Source organism: Parasteatoda tepidariorum, chromosome 1 (assembly GCF_043381705.1).
Source record: "Parasteatoda tepidariorum isolate YZ-2023 chromosome 1, CAS_Ptep_4.0, whole genome shotgun sequence".
Lineage (NCBI taxonomy): Eukaryota > Metazoa > Arthropoda > Arachnida > Araneae > Theridiidae > Parasteatoda > Parasteatoda tepidariorum.
This window is the reverse complement of record NC_092204.1, coordinates 67,533,432-67,553,590: the sequence shown is the minus strand read 5'-3', so window position 1 is coordinate 67,553,590 and position 20,159 is coordinate 67,533,432. Positions and strand designations below refer to the sequence as shown.

General features: G+C 30.1%; 1 protein-coding gene across 1 annotated transcript; it reads left to right on the top strand.

The window, feature by feature from the left end:
- Positions 1 to 15,921, top strand: LOC107450957 (amiloride-sensitive sodium channel subunit gamma). The gene is made up of 13 exons (XM_043044803.2): positions 1 to 228; positions 1,838 to 2,247; positions 4,174 to 4,243; positions 6,027 to 6,151; positions 7,219 to 7,337; positions 8,147 to 8,313; positions 9,308 to 9,403; positions 9,956 to 10,064; positions 10,859 to 10,928; positions 11,119 to 11,167; positions 11,246 to 11,307; positions 13,525 to 13,600; positions 15,736 to 15,921. The coding sequence occupies exons 2-13, from the start codon at positions 1,910 to 1,912 to the stop codon at positions 15,919 to 15,921; spliced, it is 1,467 nt and encodes a 488-aa protein (XP_042900737.2). The 5' UTR covers positions 1 to 228; positions 1,838 to 1,909.
- Positions 15,922 to 20,159: the final 4,238 nt, after the last annotated feature.

Below are 20,159 nucleotides of genomic sequence, written 5' to 3'. Positions count from 1 at the left end.
GTAATATTCTTATAATAGTATAAAAGGATTTTCAACGTAAGTGTGTCAGATATAGTTTAGTTTTCATGGTATGTTTTTTGTTAAGATAAATTATCTTGAAAACTGTTATGGTTTGTGAGATTCAAAGACCATTTGACAGTTATGAATCGATATGAAAAACCAGTATGTTTACAAAGTATTCAGCACTACTTCTAAATGGGCATTACGATGAAAAGAATGATTAACCGAGTAAGATTCAATATCAATACATATTTTAGATTTTAGCAGAAAATATATTTATTTATTCTAAAATGAAATATGCAGTTATTTAGTTTATTTTATGTGTAAGAATAAATGGCTAAAAATATCGTTATACACTAAAGCTTTTTGATGGAAAAAAATATATATTGGCTTATGTTGCACTTCCATACTCCTTTTTGGTGAAATGCACTATTATCTGCAGCACTTTTCTTCTTTTCTTTTTGGAAAATCCTCACTTTTTTGTTAACCCTTTCTGATTCACTACAGTGTTCTTTATGAAATTACGGGTTAAGGCTTTTTCCTGAAACTTTTGCCGCACTTTATTTCAAATTTTGTAAAATCCGAGATGTGCACCGATTGACTTTATTTATATATATGCAAAGACATAACAAATAAAAATCTTAATTTCCTTCAGAAAATAAATTTATTACTTTTTTGTGCGAGGCTGCTGCCGGTACGTAACTTTGATTATGAAATTATTAGCATGCATTGTAAATGTAATAAAATAATGAAATGTTATAATTTATAAACCGGAAAGATCGACATTTAGGATATGAGCAAGATAGTCGAGTTACGTTGATGGCATTGATTAACTGGGATGCTAGTTAGTTAGTTTTAATTTTTGCGCAAGAGACAAAGGAGACTATACGATTAACTGGGATGAGACAATGGATTTAATTATGGATTTAATTACCATCCTAATAGTAAACTGCCTTATACCAAATACGAAAAAAATTTATTGTTCTAGTTGGGCACTACAGCTTTTGTTACGTGATGCTATAATACCTCAAAACTGTATTCCAGTAAACTTTTCCAGATGCACTTCAGATAGTAAAATGGATTATTCTTTTTTTTTTCGTTCATAAAAAACGAATAACTGATTGCATTTCTCCATCGTTCAAACCTGGTTGAAATTTCAACTAATGTCAAATGCATTTTATCTTTATGCGATGTTATAAGCAACACATATTAGAGAAACCTCATTTTCTGATATGTTCTTAGACATGTTTATGCATTATTTAAAAGTTGAGCAATTAAATTGAATTGAATATAAAGTTTAATGGTTCAAGGTCCAAAAAGGAAATATGCAGTTTTAAAAACAGATTAAAAGTAAATAAAACAATACTTGAAAAATCAAGTAAAATGATGAATACTCTGAAATAATGCAAAGTTAAATGCGTTCATAAGGGGATAAAACTTAATAAAAATGGTAAGCACTGTAGTACAGTTATATAAAATTTAAAATTCCTAAAGCGAGTAGAAATTCAAAGCTGTTAAGATGATGGGTTTCATCTAACATTCTTGTATACATGAAATGCAGTTGCATCGCATCTTGTATATATAAATTGGTTAAATCAAGGGCAAAAATATTAAAATGTAATGAATAGTAAAAAGAAAAATTTTAGTACTTATTTCAAATATATTTTAGAAAATTCGTAGATAACTGTTGCTTAAGTAAAAATAATGATCAGCCTTTTTCATTACGAATTGAGAGTCTCTTTTCAAAATTAATTCTTCTATTTTAAAACAAACCATGCTGCACCACTTAATTATGACACTATCTGTTTACATGCATTATATTTCAATTATTTTTCAGGAACTCCCTAATCTGCATGGAGAATAAAATTGAACAAAGGAACATAAACCAAAACATTCCAAGTCACAAAAAATGACTTTCGAAAATAAAAACTCTGAGCGCCGCGTCCATCCAGACCAAATCAGCCCTGCCAGCCATACGTCAACCAATTCTTTCTGGAAAGAGGATGACCAACTTTTACAACGCATGAGTAAAAGAAAAAATCAGAAAAAGAACTGTTTCAACATTACAGCTAATAATTGGAAGTATTGCATTTACATCGTAGGCAGCATCAGCATTCTAGGTGGATTCCTTTACCAAAGCTTATCGTTCTTATTCATGTTCTATGAATACCCATCTAATGTAGAGTACTATGTTTCAAACGATGTGGAAATTGATTTTCCAGCAGTAACAGTGTGCAACGCCAATCCGTAAGTAGAGGTTTTTGTTTCTGTTCGCTATTGAATCGTACTGAAACAGTTGCCTATTTTTCTGAATCAAATGTATCCACTTAAAGTATCAACTAAAAAAGATATAAATACCGTATTAATAATTGAAAAAAACACTCTGTGGTTATAAGCAATTAATATATTTCAAATCAGTCTTTTGCTTACAAACATTTTTAATTGAGGAATTATTGTGTCAATTTAAAAATAAAATGCAAGTTTTTTTAGTGGAAAAGCTACAAATTGATTTTATACTGTGTTTGTGGACTTGCAGATATGCCAAATACACTATCATAAATTTTAAAAACATTTACATAGTAAACTTTCTAAGCTAAATTTATCACAGCAAATAAAGTAATAAATTTTATATCTTTCAAATTAATTAATTTTAGAAATTAAGTAAGTAGTAAATTTGTTTAGATTCATTGGCACAGTGACTAATTGATGTTATATCACATCTGCAACAGCATATGCATTAAAAATGAAGTTTAAAAAAATGGGTGCAATATCTATATTGAACTAATCGTCTAGAGTTAGTGAGAATATTTTTATTCAGTACAAGTGAGTAAACTTCTTTTCTCCGAGTGTTGTTAAAATTAACTTCCAACGTGAACAGTCAAACGTAGAAACATATCCCAATTAGCTAGGATTTTAATAAAATAAATGTTATTCTATAAAAAAATATCTATGGGCAAAATATCTTCATGTCGAACGTAAATATTTAAAAAACAATCATGATGTATTTCAATTGCTTTCTTTTAACGCTATTCTACACATAGTAGAAATAGACTTAAACAAAAAATAATTTTTGTGTCGAATTATCTTTGGATAAATAAGTTTTTGAGTAAAAAGATTTTTCGATTTACTTAATTAGTTGTACACAGATCATGAAATATGCAAAAATGGGAACAAAATAACGGGGTCAAAGCTTTCGACAGCGCTCTTCGCTATTTATATTACATAGTGACCATACTTTTAAGGTGCGGCTACCCCATATATTTTGTGGTTCTAGAATCCAAATCCGTTGAGATAAAAGGTGTGCTTACGTTGGGAAAGTGTATTTTACTTCCCTTTGATCTCATTCCGCAACTTAAAATATTGTTTGCACTAATTAATAAACATGCTTAAAGACAGCACCTCTAACCATAAAGGTTGAATACTAGCAAGTGAAAATTCATTCATTAGAACAAAAACTACCATAGTATTCGTTTTTTTAATGTGTTCATTGTACAAAAAAGGAACAGAGCACTCTATGCAGATGATATCTTAAGTTACGAAATCAGACACAAAAACGTACTTTTTCTGAATAAACAAGCCTTTTTTTAATAGATTTTCATTTTTGGCCCTAAAAATACAGGGGATAGCCAAAATCTGAAAAATATAGCCATATCTCCAGATCTTAAAAGAATCGAAAATTTTTGCACACAATTTTAAAATTTGCTCTTTAAACAATGATAATTCCATGCAAAAAATAGCTTTTAATAATTATTTGCTATTTCTTAATAATTTGTTTAACAATGGTCGAAAACGTTTTGATTAAAAAGACATACAATTTTTTAGATATTTTAAAAAATCTTGGATTGCAAAATCTTGAGCATAATCGGTCAAATAGATTCCAAGTTATCAAATTTTTAAAAATCCTCCATTTAAATTTTGATTTCTCGAGAACTGTTCGGCCAATAGCGTCTAAATTTCGTAATTTGCCAATTTGTTTCTAAAAAAAAGAACGTAACATTTGATTACATAAACACAAATGAAAATTATATTTTTCATAAATTCTCAAACAAGTCTTAGTGAAAAGAAAAATTATTACACAAATGAAACAATTTTAAATTGTTTCACTGTGCTTAGTAATTATACAAAATAAAAGGTGGCTTACCGTTCTTAATAAATTATACATTTTTTTTTCAGGATTAGATATAAGCTGTGGTGTAAAGAAAATCCCTCCATATGCGTTCGCAAACCAGGGGAAACTTTAAAAGTAAATAAAATTTACGTCATTGTATAATTTTAAAATATACACATTTGCATTGTGTAACTTTTAAGAAAAAGGTATTTTCCCGTTCTTAATTTTGAAAAAAAAATAGAAAAGGTTTCCTTCTAATAATTAAAGCATCAATTATATTTTTATTCTAAGATTTTAAATGTTATTATAGTAAATCCTAATCAATAAACAGATTTGTGTCAGATGTGTTTTCGTGCAAGAGCCATATTTGCGCTATACGATGTCTAAAATCTACTAAAAGAACGGGATTAAAATCAAAATAAAAGGATTGAAATTATATTACATCGATTTAAAAGATCCAATGTTTTAAAAACTAATTGTAGATTTATGAGAAAGTTCTTAAGTAGTTTGTAAAACAGTAATATGTTGCTGCAGTAGCCAAGGAATATAACTATGCTGTTTGATAGTTGCCAAGTGAGACTCACACGGCAGTTAGCCCCTGATCAATATTAACAAAACTTTACGGAAGCAATTCATGTGTTAAAAAATAAAAATTCTTTTATTTCATTGGAATTCTACGAGTTTTTACTTTGATCATTGAACAAACTTTGTTTTCATGCTTAGTGATTCTGTGTTATTGGAGCGCACTCTATCCCCTGAGCCACCGCGGCTCTCCGATTCATACTTTATATACCGTCGTTGAACAGTCGACCCAATTTTGGGTTTACTTCCCCTACTAATGCTCAACTCTGCCTTGTAATTTTGAACCCAATCAGAAAAACAAGGCAACTCCTGTGTCGAGCAGTGGGAGAAAATTCCTTACGAAATTTTTTTCCACTGCTTGAAAATTCACAAGAAAATTCCCGGACATGGAGAGGAAAACCACGAAAACCTCCCATTATAAGCCTGACGGCAAGAGGACTCTAATCCATGATCCATCTATCACTGAGAATATTTGAGCGGGGTGTGGAATTCGTATTGACCATTCATTGTGGAATTTGTTCTAACCCGGTTAATCTCATCATTAGAAGTAGAAATCTCTATCCCCTGAGATACTCAAATTCATACTTGCTGCTTTTCTAAATACGTTAGATCACTTTGCTTGATAAATTAATTTTTGTCACCAAGCGCAATAGCCAAAACAGGCAATACCGCGTCGAACTCTTGGTCAGCCACTTTGTGCTATGATGTCATAAATATGTGAGTCCAATATGTCGTGAGTTCACAAGCTTGTCGATTATGTATTCTTCGAACTATTTACCTACTTATTACCATTTTATATGTTTTATTCTGTCGACGACATAGGAACCCAGGGCCTACGCTATACATTCGCCACCTCGTCAAATGTGATAAAATCGTAAATTTGGCGAATAAAATTATGTTTGGGCAAAAATATTGCCGAATGATTTTTTTACACTGCAACGAAAAATATACAACTTGATCCTCAAATTTACGTCGAAATGAATTTTTTTTAAACAAATCAGCATTTTTTAAGATTACAGTAATTTTTGGTAGATGCTCCGCATAACCAATTAAAATTAGGTCCAAATAATGTAAAAACCAGAAACAAACTACCGTAAAATAGTTTTCTACGAAAAAAAAAAAAAAATCATAAAAAAATTTTAAGACTTGCATTTGGCGAAGACTTTCGAACATTTGCGGATACTTTTGATATTTGGCTATTTACTGGCTAATAATTTAAAATCCTTTGCTTGGGCCCTAAAAACCCAAATGAATAATTTAATTTTGAGAAAAATTTGAAATTTCTCGATACATTTTAATAGTTACTTATAAATAATATATAAATTATAAATTAAAGGATGTTCGACAACGACAAGCTGATGAGTATGATAAGTTGAGCAAAGAAAAAAGAATCAAATTAGGAAACCAGTTTGAAGACTTCGTTCTTTATGCCGAATTCGCTGAAATAGTATTAACTGAACCGTAAGTTGTATGATTGTATGTACCACTTTTATTTTAAATTAATATTTTGCACTGTAAATAAAGTGAGGTATGAAATATTTATGAAATTAAATGTATTATTAACCGAAACTTTGACAATTAAAGAAAATAGCTTTAATTTGTTTAATACCACACTGAACGTGGTATTACTCCGAGTTTGTGGCTCTATGGGAACACCAAAAAATTCAGTAATTTTTACCGCAGCACTTTGGTGATGATTTTGGTAAAACTAACAACAACAAAATTTTGTATAATATGCAATAAAATTTGTTTAAAAGAATAAAATTTGGTGATTTTATCATGATACCTTAGAAAATGGCTTAAAAACCATTTATTCGATTAAATTTACTTTTCAGTTTTGTATTTTTTACTAAATGTGTAGTAATAAGAACTATAATTTTGAAAACCAGAATTTTCGCTAAACCGTTGCAATAGGAACGGAAAAATTACCAAATGGTTTAAAAACAGTTTATTTTGGTTTTGTTACCAGACAAAGTTACCAGAAAAATGCCATTACCATACAGTACGGTAATTTTACCATCGTGGAACCTTCGATACATATAGAAGATGACTAACTCTTAATAATCAATTTGTTACTTTAAACCAATTCTTAAAGCAGGAAAATTCATTGGCCAAGTATTAGGGCTAATTTATCTTTAGGAATTAGTTCGCAACCCACATTTCTCCTTTTACTTAAAATGGTAATAAAACCTTTAAAAAAACATCCAATGGACAGCAAGAGAGGCACAACATGTGATCTGTCAATCTAAACAAATGCTTGCAGTTAGAGGCAATGTATGTTACACAATTGAAGAATGGTCGCATTTTTTGTTGCAATCATTCAGATTTATAAAAATTGAGTAATTGTTATTATTATTTTTACGAAATCATGCATTTTTAAAACGTAATAAGTTTTGAAGTTTTATTATAATTAAGATACATTGATCATTATTTGTTTCCCTAATTATTTCATTTAACAGTAAAAATTATTATTAAAATTTTCGAAAGATTGTATTAAAGTAATGCTCACTTATTTTTTATGCTTGCAGATTTGCTCAGTTTTATGATTATGAGTTTACGAACTGTTTTACATTTAATGCTCGTTGGGGAGAACAATGGAGTATAAAATCTGCAGTTCTTTTTAATCCTATCACAGGAAAATCTTCAGGTATGTTATGAACTTAGAGAGTAACATTTATTTAGAAAAGTAGTTATTTATTTTCAGTGGATGAATTCAGTTATAAAAGCAATTTCTTAAACTTTTAGTATCATGTGTTAAAAATATCTATTATACAAGATGAAGAACAATTATCTTATCTATGTAAGTAGATAGTTGCTGTTATCATCAGTCCTCAACATGATACCCAGCGGTGGACTGACTGATTTAAAAATTTAAAACCTCTGAAACAAAGTGCGATAAAAAATGGAACAATCGATATGTCTATTATGAAAGCTGTAAACCTTTTATGAACAAATTTTATGATTGAGTTACAAAAGTTGCCAGGAGATGACGCTGTTCTCTATACAGTGTTCTTGAAAGGAATAAAAATGTCATAGGACTATAATCCAACCTGTGATATTTCAGTACCAGCTCATTGAAATACATGATTTAAACCTCCTATTCCCGGTACGATAACCTCCTTTTACGTTTTCGAGCTAAAACTGATCGCTCTGATCATCAATCGCTTGCAGCGCTATCTGTTGGCAGTTTTTATAACTGAATTTCATAATTTCCATTCAACATTTTTAAAGCCATTACGTATTACCGTTTGCTTTATTTCTCCATTATTTTTTATTTACGAGATTTTTAATTTTGCAATCAGTCAGTCAATTTACTGGGATTCTGTGAATAGGATATAGATATCGTGAAAAAATTTTGAAGTCAATAATTCGAGAAACTTAATTGTGCAACTGCATTTTCGATATTTTATTCCAAAAAAAATCCATTTTTTGTAAAGTATTATCTGTTTGTTGCAGAGTTAGTTATTTGCCTAAATATTGATGTAGATAACTACAGTAACATGACAGGTCCCCCAGCTGGCTACATACGAATGGTCATGCATGACAATGACATTATTCCTAACCCTACTCAAGATGCTGCCAGTTTAGAAGCAGGAGCCTTTTATTCATACAGCATTCAAAAGGTTTAAATTTTGATTTTGCTTATAAAGATCAAGAAATAAATTATAATCTCTGTTGGTAAGAGAAATAACAATAATGGCTGTATTGTATTTGCATAAATATGTGAGATAATCATAACTAATATGTGGTACCACTCTACATATGCGAAAATAAATTATGTATAGGTTAAGGAAAGCTCCATGTCGTTATTTTTTGAGGTTATAAAACAAAATTATTAGTTCGCCTTTTTTTACCTACTTTGTTCAAGACAATGTGGTTTACATGTAATGAATCTAATAATATTACAGTGTATGGAAAGGACTGATACCAAAATCAGTGTACTGCTTATGGGATGAAACAACAAAAACCATCGAATGAATGCTGTTTTCTGGCGAAAGTCATTCTTTATATGAGAATAGCAAGATTTTGACAAGAGTTGCTGTTCTCCGTCATTCTAACGTTAACGCTATTAGAGCTTCACACCTCATGCGCGAAAATTTCCCACTTAATCGCAAGGTCAATGAGGAGTAAAAAATGCGTAGTAGATCTGAGTTACGGTTCACGTAAGACACCCTTTATGCAAAATCTCTCAAATATTGAAACTGCTGTCTCTTAACGTTTGAACCTTAACCCTTACTTTATGTGCTTTAGAAAAACAAATGGTCTTATACACTATCTACCAATAAGTATTGCATTGCGACACGTGTGATTGAAAAGAAAAGCAAACTTTATTCATAGTCAATAGTTGGTAGAGCCTCAACGAGAGGCAATTACAGCGTGAACCCACCGGTGCATACTTTCCACAAGTCCTTGTGTGACGGCTAGTGTTAATTTCTTCCACTCGTCTTCCGCACTTTAACGGATTACCTTAGATAATTTGCAGTTTAGATAGGTAATGAAAATATTAACTGCTTTTGAATTTTAGCAGCAATACACATCTTAAATAAGATTAAAAATAGGCATTTTGCTTAAAAATAAAACTAAGATAACAAATCAAGTTAAATATATTTATTGCAGGTAACAACTTATCTACTCGAGAGCCCTTACCAAACAAGATGCCGCAATTATTCAAAAGAAAGAGAAATCCGAACAGGAGCTAAAATGAGCCAAAAGGTGTGTTTATTTTCACTTCACGTATTTACTAATAAAATTGGAATTTTCTTAAATATCGAAACTCAAAATGAAAGAGAGAAACACAGAGATGCAAAGAAAATTACAAGTAAGTTTTTCAACAGAGAAAAAAGATGGGTAGCCAAAGGAATATTCTAAAATATAATCTTTAATTAAGAAGTTTTAAACCTTAAATCTATCTCTGTTGATTAGGGATTTCGTTCTAATATCATTGATTCTATCAATGGTAAATTATTTATTCATTTCAATAAAATCTCTAATTAAAAATTTTTAAATTTGTCTTGCCTTATTATTCTAGAATCAGTCCTTAAATTGTTAAAATGTTGAATCGATTTGAAATTAAAGTCATTTTTCCCCTATTAGCGAATCAAATTTAAAGACAATTGCTGACATTAATAACTGGAGTATTTACCAAGCTATATCGTATTACAAAAATAATTAGTTTAAAAGTAGTAAATAGTTTAGTTAATTAAAGTTCACGCTCATTCGAAACCATTTCTTTATAAAATCAAAATTTATCTTCTTTTTGTTTAGAACTGTCTCTTAGAATGTTTTAAGAACCAGACAGAAAAACAATGTGGTTGTTCATATCGAAGATTATCCTTAATGTACGGGGGTCAACCATGTGAGTTTAACTCTCAAAGTAAGTGTACAAATAACTTTTAAGGTATAAAAAAAATTAATTTGACCAGAAAAAAGCTATAGCTGTATACCCTCTAGTTGAATAGTTTTGAATAGTTTTTTCAATTATCACATTTTTTGCGTGATTTTTTAGGTTTCAAAAGCTATCATGTTTGAAATCGCGTCAGAGAATTTTTATTTATTTTTTTTTCATCCTTAAGTTCAAACGCTTCGAAGCATGACTCATACATTCCTGGTATGAGGACATCGCTTTAACGACTATACAAATAATTTGTTGTTGCTTTGATACCGAAGTTTTTCATATTTAGAGCTGAAAAAAACGGTATCCAACAGATATAATCTGTATCAGTGGTTATGGATTTTATTTGTTAACAGTAAAAAAATGTATTTTTTGACATATTACGATGTAGTTTAACAAAAAATATCTGTAGTTTTAAAGAACAGGAAATTTCTGTAGAAAAGTACAGAATTATTATGAAAAAAACGGTATCCAACAGATATAATCTGTATCATTGGTTACGGATTTTATTTGTTAATAGAAAAAATGCCTTCTTTGACATATTACGATGAAGTTTAACTAAAAATATCTGTAGTTTTAAAGAACAGGAATTTTCTGTTGAAAAGTACAGAATTATTATGCTTTTTAACAGAAATTCTTTACAGTATAGTGCAGAATAAAACTGAGGAATTGCCCTATTCCATGTATTACATGTTCTTAAGCCTAATAATTTTTTAATTTTCAAAATATCTCTTCTTCTACTAAGTTTTTAATATAATTTAATTATTTTTTAACAGTGTACTGTCTCGGTGTCTTTGAAGATGAAGTATTTAAAGCTTGCAATGCTGAGTGTCCAATAGGGTGCAAGTAAATTTGTTAATATAATAAATTAATTATATTAAATTAATTAATAAATATTTAAAATGTATCTATAATTATTCGAAAAATATTTAACTACACAATACATTATTTTCTGTTATATTAGAAACTAAATTTTGAAATTATTATTCTGATTTGGAATGTATAGCAAAATAATTTTAATTCTTTGATATTTAAGGAAAGTGGAATTCAATTATATCAACACTGATAAAGAGCCATTACCTGAGGTAATGAAATACCTTTAATTCACTCAAAAATATAATTTCTTAAGAGCTGTTTCATAATTAAATTTTTTTCAATCATAGGATGCTTCTTTTTATGATAATATGGGTCTCGGTAATGTTTTCGAGACTACTGAAGAAATAAAGTAAGTTTTTTTAAGGAAACATAAATAAATTAAAGCATGTTTAATTCATATATTAAAGGCATATTTTCGTTGTCGTCGATTTGAAGCATAATATTGATATTTTTACATTAATAACTGTTATTTCAGCTACAAAAATAATTTAAAAAATTACAACAGATTTATTTAATCTGCCTGTAAAAGAAAAGAAAAACATCTCAACTACTTCAATCAACCACAAAATCTACTCAAACTGACCAACTACGCAACTCTCAACTACTTCAACCTGGCCACAAAAAGTGGTCTCTTCATAAGACGCACCTATGCGAGTAGTACTTATTTATTTATACCAAAAAATATATAAAGTTAAAAATACACTAGAATATTTCGAAATATAGCGATATAATCTAATTACGCAAATTACAGGACTAATTGCAGTATAAGTGCATTAAAAAACACTTGCCTGGTTGGTAAGAAATTGGGACCATGTCCAAGAGGTTATGAGTTTAATCCCCTACGACCGAAGATCTTCGTGCAGTAAATAGTGACAGGTACACGTTAAATCTGTCAGGTCACAACATCCTCCATTTCCCCATAATAACTCAATACCTCTGGGGGTACTGAATTGGAGATAGACCATTTTCTGGTTCAATGACGATTTGTGGATGAATGAATGGATGTATGAATTAGAGGGTCCTCCTTTAAAAAATGGGCTGTAACATGTGCGTAGCTGCAGACGTATTGTTGGCCATAGATGGCGCCACTAAAAAACAAAAACAGCGCTCTCTGCCTTAGATTCACTTAGTTTTACAAAACAGGCTTGACGGTATTTGGCAAGTGACTTATAAACAACAAAAACACCTTTGCCTTTCTGAAAAGACAAATTATGAAAACATGATAGACACGTATCGATTTGTGCAACTGCCTCGTGGTTTTCGCAATTAGACTATAACATATTCCTATACTGTTAAGACTTTGGAGCTTATTGTGTGCATATTTCCATGCAAATTCTGCAGCAAACTTCAAATAGTGCTAAGTAGTGCCATGCAAATTATTTCTTCTGAAAGTTGTTTGCAGCTTAATGTGGTTAGAACTAAGTATATTTTCAGTTTCAAAAATTTTGCACGATACTATGCACTGTAAAAAATACCGGATAAAATTACAAAGTAAAGTACCATTCAGGGATTTTACAGTAAATATTACTGTAAAAATTACAATACATCATATTTTCTATTCCATAAAACTTTACGGTAAAATGTACCAAAGCTTAAGGTGACAAAAATTTTTACTGTATTTTTCTCCAGAATTTTTTACAGTGTGGTTTAAAGTAAAATTATTATGGTTCAACATTTTATTTTATAACCGTCGTTGTCTATTCAGTTTTGAGTTTATAATGATCTATGAAAGTATTCTTCTGGAAACGTAGCCTGTCTTGCTAATTAATTGTTTGTAAGTTTCTGGCACAAGAGCTGGAAAAGGCAATACAGTGCCTGGAACCGTAGTGACTCAGGGGATAAAGCGTTCACGTTCCAAGGAGGTGCACCGGGTACGAGTCCCAGCGATGGCTGATTGATACTAATTCCGCACCCGGCTCGCACAGACCACAGTGCTGACGTAAAGCATCCTCAGTGGTAGACGGATCGTCGTCCCTTTGCCGCCAGGCTAACCGTTAGAAGTTTTCATGGTTTTCCTCTCCATGAAACTTCAAATGTAGGTTAGTTTCATGAAAAAGTCGTCCACGAAGGTAAATTTCTTTCAATACTTAAGCCAGGAGTTCTCTAGTCTTCCGGATTTTGTTCAAAATTACAAGGCTACGGAGTTTAACATTAGTAGACGTAAACTCGAAAATTGAGTCCGCAGTTCAACGGCGGTTATAAAATAAAATACCGCGCCTAACATTTGGACGATCGTAGACCGTCGTGCTAAATGCTAAATTTATTAAACATTCAGATTATTATCTCTTTTTAACGCTTTACAAATCTTTTGAACTTTCATTTTGCCTATCCGCAATGCATGGCAAATACAAAATGTTTTTACTCAAAAAGGGGGAGAAGTTTTCTTTTTCTTACAAATGTTTTTTTGAATATCGAATATCGTATATTTGTTCTGCCAACTAATTCGACAAATAAAAAAACTAATTCACTCATTCAAACAAACAAAATCATTAAACAAATCACTTCAATCACTTTATATATTATATTCATTTTGTATTTCATACAAAATTTATATTTTTACTTTTAGGAGAAATATGGCGTGTGTGCGAATACATCACGATTTAACAGATACAAGATCTTTGAAGTATCAACCAAAATACGTGGTAAATATTGAAACATTTCATAATTTGGAAAGTTCCTCTACACTATCTATTCTTTAATCTTTAATGCTGATAATATTTTCCTAATAAAAAGTAAATTCTGATTTATCATTTAAAAACATTGAATTTTTATAATTGTAATTTTTTAAACTATATATTCGCAATCTCGCTTAAAATTTCACAAATATCACTGATACATTTTTATAATTTATTTGAATATTTTATTTTGAGTTCTTTTTATCCATTATAATATATATTTTTAATTCAATGAAGTAAAAAATGCACACTTAATTGCAACTTAATATTTAAGTGTGGATATAAAATGGTATCTCAATTTAAGGAATGTTTATCAAAGTGGGATTAAAATTCTTAAAATCCAGTTAACTAGTTAGAAAAATGTTTCTCTTCGACAACCAAAATCCACTCTTTGCATTGCTTTCGATGCAAAATTTAATCGAAATCAATGCTTCCCAGCATAATTGAAATATGATAGTAAAACGCTACAAGTATTGAATTAGAGAAGAGGTTCCTTTAAAAGTAAATAATGATAAATCAACTGTGTATGCCATGTACGTATACGGGTGAATTTGACACAGCACAGGCCAAGGTCATAAAATAAATTTAACAACATGTAATATATTTTCATTTTGGAGGTCTCCATAAAGAACCATAAGAACACCATACCATATGCTGCTACCATAAAGAATCGGCCATAATATTAGTATAAATAATTCCTCGTGTTAGTAAAGGGTACAGGTAGTGTGTTGTTGTTGTTGTTACACATCCCCTGGTGAAGGAAAGCCTAGACCAGGTCCAGAAGGCCCCGTCGCGTCAGTTCCCCATATGTGTGCAGAAAGTCTCTATCAACCAGCAGCTGCTTAAAGGAAGCGCCAAGGCAAAAAAGAAGGTGATCAGGACTAGCAGGTTGTGAGCAGGAACAAGGTTGGAAAGTCTTCTTCCCATTTTGAAACCTTAAACACTTAAGGTGCCCACTACGGAATCTGGCCATGGCCGATTGGAAAGGTCGATGGCCGCAGCATTGTACAGATAGTGTTAATGAAGTAATGGCAGATCAGGAGGCAGAATCAACCAGCTCGGTACCTAAAATTCCAATATGGCAGGGAATCCCACAAAACAAAATGTCAAAACTAATTTTGTGAAAGTTAACTGATACATTGTAAAAAGTACCGGTAATCTGAGTGCCGGTACTTTTTACTGTAAAATCAATTTTTACAGCAGCATGTTACAGTACAAAAATCTGACACACCCCCTTATTTTTCAGTACTAATTACAGTAAAATCACTGAATTACTCTAATTAAATAAACATTACTGGAAAAATAATGATATAATATTTTACTGTAAAAACTGGATTTGCGGTAAAATGGATTTTACGGATGATGCCTCCTAAGTGCCGGTACATTATACTGCTGTTTGATCCCGAATGTTTTACAGTGTAAGTGCTTAATAATACATAAAATAGGGTGGACTTCGCTATTAACATGACCCAGCAGATGGAGAAAAAAAACTTAGGCTGTCAGACTAGATGCATAAACCTTAGAATCTTTAAGTCCTAATACGTGAAAATCTAATCATTTAGGTCAAAAATTATACAGGGTGTTTACTGTTTTTATTTTGCGCAATGTACACGCTCAGAAAAGTTCTTTTATTGTTTAACCGTAATATCAGTTACTAGATCCAGAGTAAAGTAAACATTTGTTGTAACTTATTAAAATGCCAAATTTGTCGACCATGTTTCCGTTTTAAGTTGTAATAAAGTGCCGTGAAAACAAATTCAAGAAAATTTATTTTGTACAATAATATGGTTCAACTTATCACCGTATTAACGTTGCAGCCAATTTTAACGATACAATTTTTCAACCTCGCGTACCTTCTGGCTGTACTTATGTACTATGGAGGAATTAGGTTAGCAGTTACCTTATCAAAACTGTCCAACTATCGTATCAAAAATATAAATTTCCAAGGTACAAGAAAGTATATTCTTTCTTAAAAATCATTGTGTAAGATATCAATTTGTTACTTCTTTTAAAAATATTATTCTGAACATATGAAACAAAAAATGTTGAGCGATTTGTAAATATTTTTAAATTGATATGATCTTTTTATTTTATTTTTCTAGACAGTTGAAGTGTTCAGCTTATTAGGAGGTTATAGTGGATTGTGGCTCGGTTTTTCGATTTTGCATTATTACGGCTACATCTTGGCCAAAATAATGGAATTCATTCAAAGAAGAAAAGTTTTTGACAAAAGAGAACATCTCAGAAAGACTCGGAAAATGAAAAAGCACTACAAAGGAAGCGACTAATAAATAAATAAAAAATTCTTATGTTTTTATGTCATTAAATAACTTTGAAATTAATTTTAAAAGTTCAAAAAACTGCTTTTATAGCGAGTAAATAAAAAAAAATTATTTTCCAATGAACAATATAAAAAAATGCGTACCAACATTATCATTTAAAAATTAAGTTTTTTTTCGAAATAATTGGCAAAAATAATAGCACAAGAGAGGGGGAAATCTTTTCTTTTTTTTTTCGTTTTCCGTTGCATGAGATTTTGTAACAGATATTAAATACTCATATATAGCTGATTTCAAGTCTGCAATTAGTCTCTCTCTCTCTCTTTCTAAGCTACAGTTTTCTTAATGACATTTTTTGTCTATTTTATTCGAAATGCACAAATTTAAAAAAGTTATGTACAACAGTGGGTCGCATAATTTAGACAAATTTCTAAGAAGTTACGGCACATCATCAGGATTAAAATTACATTAGAACCCATGCTGGAAATGTCTTAATACGCTGCTAGGGGCACTTTCCAATTACAAATTGTTTTTTCGTGTGCTTCTTAACAGGTGCACTCGAAGCAATTCCTACACAATTGTAATTCTGACGTTGTGCTCTTACTCCTCTAGAAGTTTTTTGCAGCATTTATGTGAACCCTTGTTACACATAACGTTTTTAAACTTCTACATTTCGACAAAATATGGACTAAAATGCCATTTAAAAAAATCTGTAGCTCTCGAAGCAAAACTAATTTCAGTTTTGAAATCCTCACTCCCGAATCAGGCAAGATCAAGTATTTGTATAAATATCACTGAAAAAAAATTCCCAGTGTAATCATACAATAAAATGTATTTGTACTAAACATTCAAATTCTGTTTAAGCAAGAACTAAATTTTCGAGTGACACAGGCAGAATAACTTTATTAAAAGAAGTTATTAAATAATTAAAGTTACTAAATTAATTGCATTAAAATAAAAGTTTGGAAATATATAAGATTTATTGATTTAATATAGAACAATAACTTGGAGTTCAAACAAATCTTACAAACAATCTTATTTTTCTTAAAAAATCTCTTCAGTGCTAAATATTAATTACAGCTGAAATTTAATTAGCTAACTTTTGCAAAGATAAATTATAGTTGACATTTAATCAATTTCCTACTTTTAAATGTACCATCCATACAATTTTCGATGCCCAATAACTTTTACGCTTCGCAAGTATCAAAAATATTTCGAACTCAGTTTAGACAATAATGAATATTTCACTCCCTTTGAATTACTACTTAAGGCAAAATAAATTTCTCAAAGATTTACTTAATTGTTTCTCCAAACTTCAATTAGTTTACTCTCTTACTTTGATAAAGTAAGTAAATATTAGCAAGCTCCTTAAAATAAATTATTTTTTGGAAAATCAGTTGCAGTGCTGGTTTAATCAAAATATATTAAGTAATTTATAAATCTTTGATAGCATTATCAACAACTCCAAGAACCCGAAAGCAACTCAACTACTTAAAATATTTCCTGGATTATAAAATTCTTAAGTAGTTTCATATCAAACTTGTCTGGGATTATAGTACTCCTAATGATAGCTTTAAAATATTGGTTCTTAAATATTTATTGAGAGGAAAAGCAGTAATTAAAAATCGCACTAACGCCACATGTGGCACTAGGAATACTGAAATTCCTAAAAGCGGCGTTAGCCGTTTAAATTTTTTAATTTCAGTTTCCCTTATTGGTTTTATAATTAAATCCTTTTTCGTTTGCTTTCATTTCATATCAAAAATGTAAGAGTTCAAAACTTTCTACATATTATCCAGATACTTAAAATCTTAAAGAAAATAAACACAGTCTAAGGATTGTTTGTCATTGAATTCAATTTAAAGTATAGTTTACTGACTCAAGGTCCAAAAAGGACATGCTACGGCAAGCGAAATTTTTGAAAAAATTGCCAGAGCCCGCACAGTAGATGGTGAGTAAATGTGGCAACTCATATGATGAAACTTGTAGATTGAAATATTTTTATTAAATATAGTGTCATCTCGATGCTGGAAACAATTGAAAGAATAAGTGCTTATAATACAGTTTAAGCATATAAGGCTAACATCGTACATCACCCGGACACAACGATATAATAACGTAAATTTGTAAAGTGGCATAGTAAAGTGACCACTACTTTCAACAATACCACCTTTTATACAAATTCAGTAATGACATGCAAACTGAATGACGTCACTTACGTTATATGTAAAAGAAAACATACCTCTTGCCAACACACGACCGAAACTTAATTCTTTTAATTCAATATGTTCTGAGGAGTAACATACCAGTCCTACAGAAACAGTTCAGAAAGAGCGTGCTCGAAATTTATGTTCATAAAATGCATAAATAAAATCACATAAAATGATGATTACTAGCAAAACCGAGCATAAATAAAAACGAACATAAGCTAAATCTGATACAATGGTAAATACTATAAAACAACTTGCAATTTAAAATACCAATAGTACGTAGAAATGCAAAGATGTTAGGATGGTGGGTTTCATCTAATAAACTTTGTTTGTCATTATTAAACACTTATTTTCCTGAAAAAAGAATGAGAATTATGAAAAAATTGGTAATGAAAAAATCAAATAATATTTTTGTGCTATTGGTAAAATAATTCTCTTCGAGAAAGAAAATATTTTTGTGTACCTCCTTCAATTGTTTGTGTGATTAATAATGTTAAGCGAGTTGTGTAAATTTTTCGGCTATTCCACGCAACAATCAATTAAAAATCTATTAAATCAACAAATAATTAAAAAACACAACAAAAAAATTTTGATAGAATTTAATTAACCTCATTCAATTATTTGCATAATTGACAGTACTAAGTGAGTGAAGGAGTGCTATAAATATTCGGATATGCCGCTTCGAAAACAAGGTTAAAATCAACAAATAATTTTAAAAATTATAAAATTAATCAAATTTAAAAATATTTTTAATTAGCCTCATTCAATTATTTGCGTGATTGACAATATTATGTCCGTAAGTACTGTAAAGTTTTGGCTATGCTCCACGGAAAACAAGAAGAAATCAATAACCACATTAGAATCATAATAACCAGGATGAAACTGAAACAAATTTTAAGAATGGTTGAATATTGGTTGATTGGAGTTTATTTGCACAAGAGCCAGAAATGGCTATACTTCAGACACTAGGCTTAAGAGTTATTGTTTTATTTATTATTTTTTAAAGTAATGGATGTAGTCCTATTGTTTTAATAAACTGGATAAGATTGCGATGTATAGGGTCATCAAGTAAGGATAAAAGATCAGGATAAAAACAAACAAAAAAGTTTGTTCCCCAAATGTTTGAATCGTATACCGTCTGTTAAAATATATTTAATAGTGCTGTCGGCATGACACAGAGAACAACTAGGGGCAGGTTCAGCTTTCAGTAAATGTTTATGGATAAAACGGGAATGACCAATGCACAGTCTATTAACTAAAACTTGGCTTTTGCGATCAGAAGATATTGTTTTACAGGTAAATTTAGGGTAAATTTTATGTAATTTTAAATTAGTTCGGTGGAAGCTTTAGTAATTTTCTAGTAAGTATATTTATTTTAATCTAATTTATTTTAGTCTAGTAGTATTGCTTCGTCTAGTAGCATTCTTTTCAGAAAAAGTTTTGTTGAAAGCATTGCTTATTGTCAACATCCTATAGATAAAATTCTCTGTTCACTCAAAGAAGTAGGTTTCATCTTCGAACATTATAAGGATGAGAGTTAATTATTATGAGAAAAACAAGGAAGAACTTTAAAATAGTTAGAAAGTCTAGAAATTTTTTTTTTAATATAATTTTTGACAGGGTGATGAAAATCTTAGGGGGAAAAACTATTTAGGTTGTACCAAGCCTAAAACTAGATTAAAATTTTGGCAACTCAGCAAAAGTAAAAATATAAAACAAAAACAGCTGGTTTTTGAGTAGTTCAAAATGATTAAAATTAAATCAAATTACAAAATCCTATATCATTAAGGTAAAGCATTGAAAATGATATTTTTTCATATATGCTTACAAAAAGGTTTTATGTATATAGAAATAAAAATCACCAAATTCTGTGTAACTATGAAGATCGCAATCCTTGTAAATATATTGTTTGGGACGTAACGTTTCCTTTCCTTTTTGTGATAAAAATTTGTTTCCGAAGCAAATTTTTAAAATAAAAATTTTTTTAAATTTATCTTCAGTAGCAAATTTTTATATCAATATTTATTGCATAAATTA

Bases quoted from the DNA above. Each gene is read 5' to 3' on its own strand.
- LOC107450957 (XM_043044803.2), top strand. From the start codon at position 1,910: ATGACTTTCGAAAATAAAAACTCTGAGCGCCGCGTCCATCCAGACCAA. The intron at 2,248-4,173 runs GTAAGTAGAGGT...TTTTTTTTTCAG, and splicing joins ACAGTGTGCAACGCCAATCC to GATTAGATATAAGCTGTGGT. The intron at 13,601-15,735 runs GTAAATATTGAA...TTATTTTTCTAG, and splicing joins AGTATCAACCAAAATACGTG to ACAGTTGAAGTGTTCAGCTT.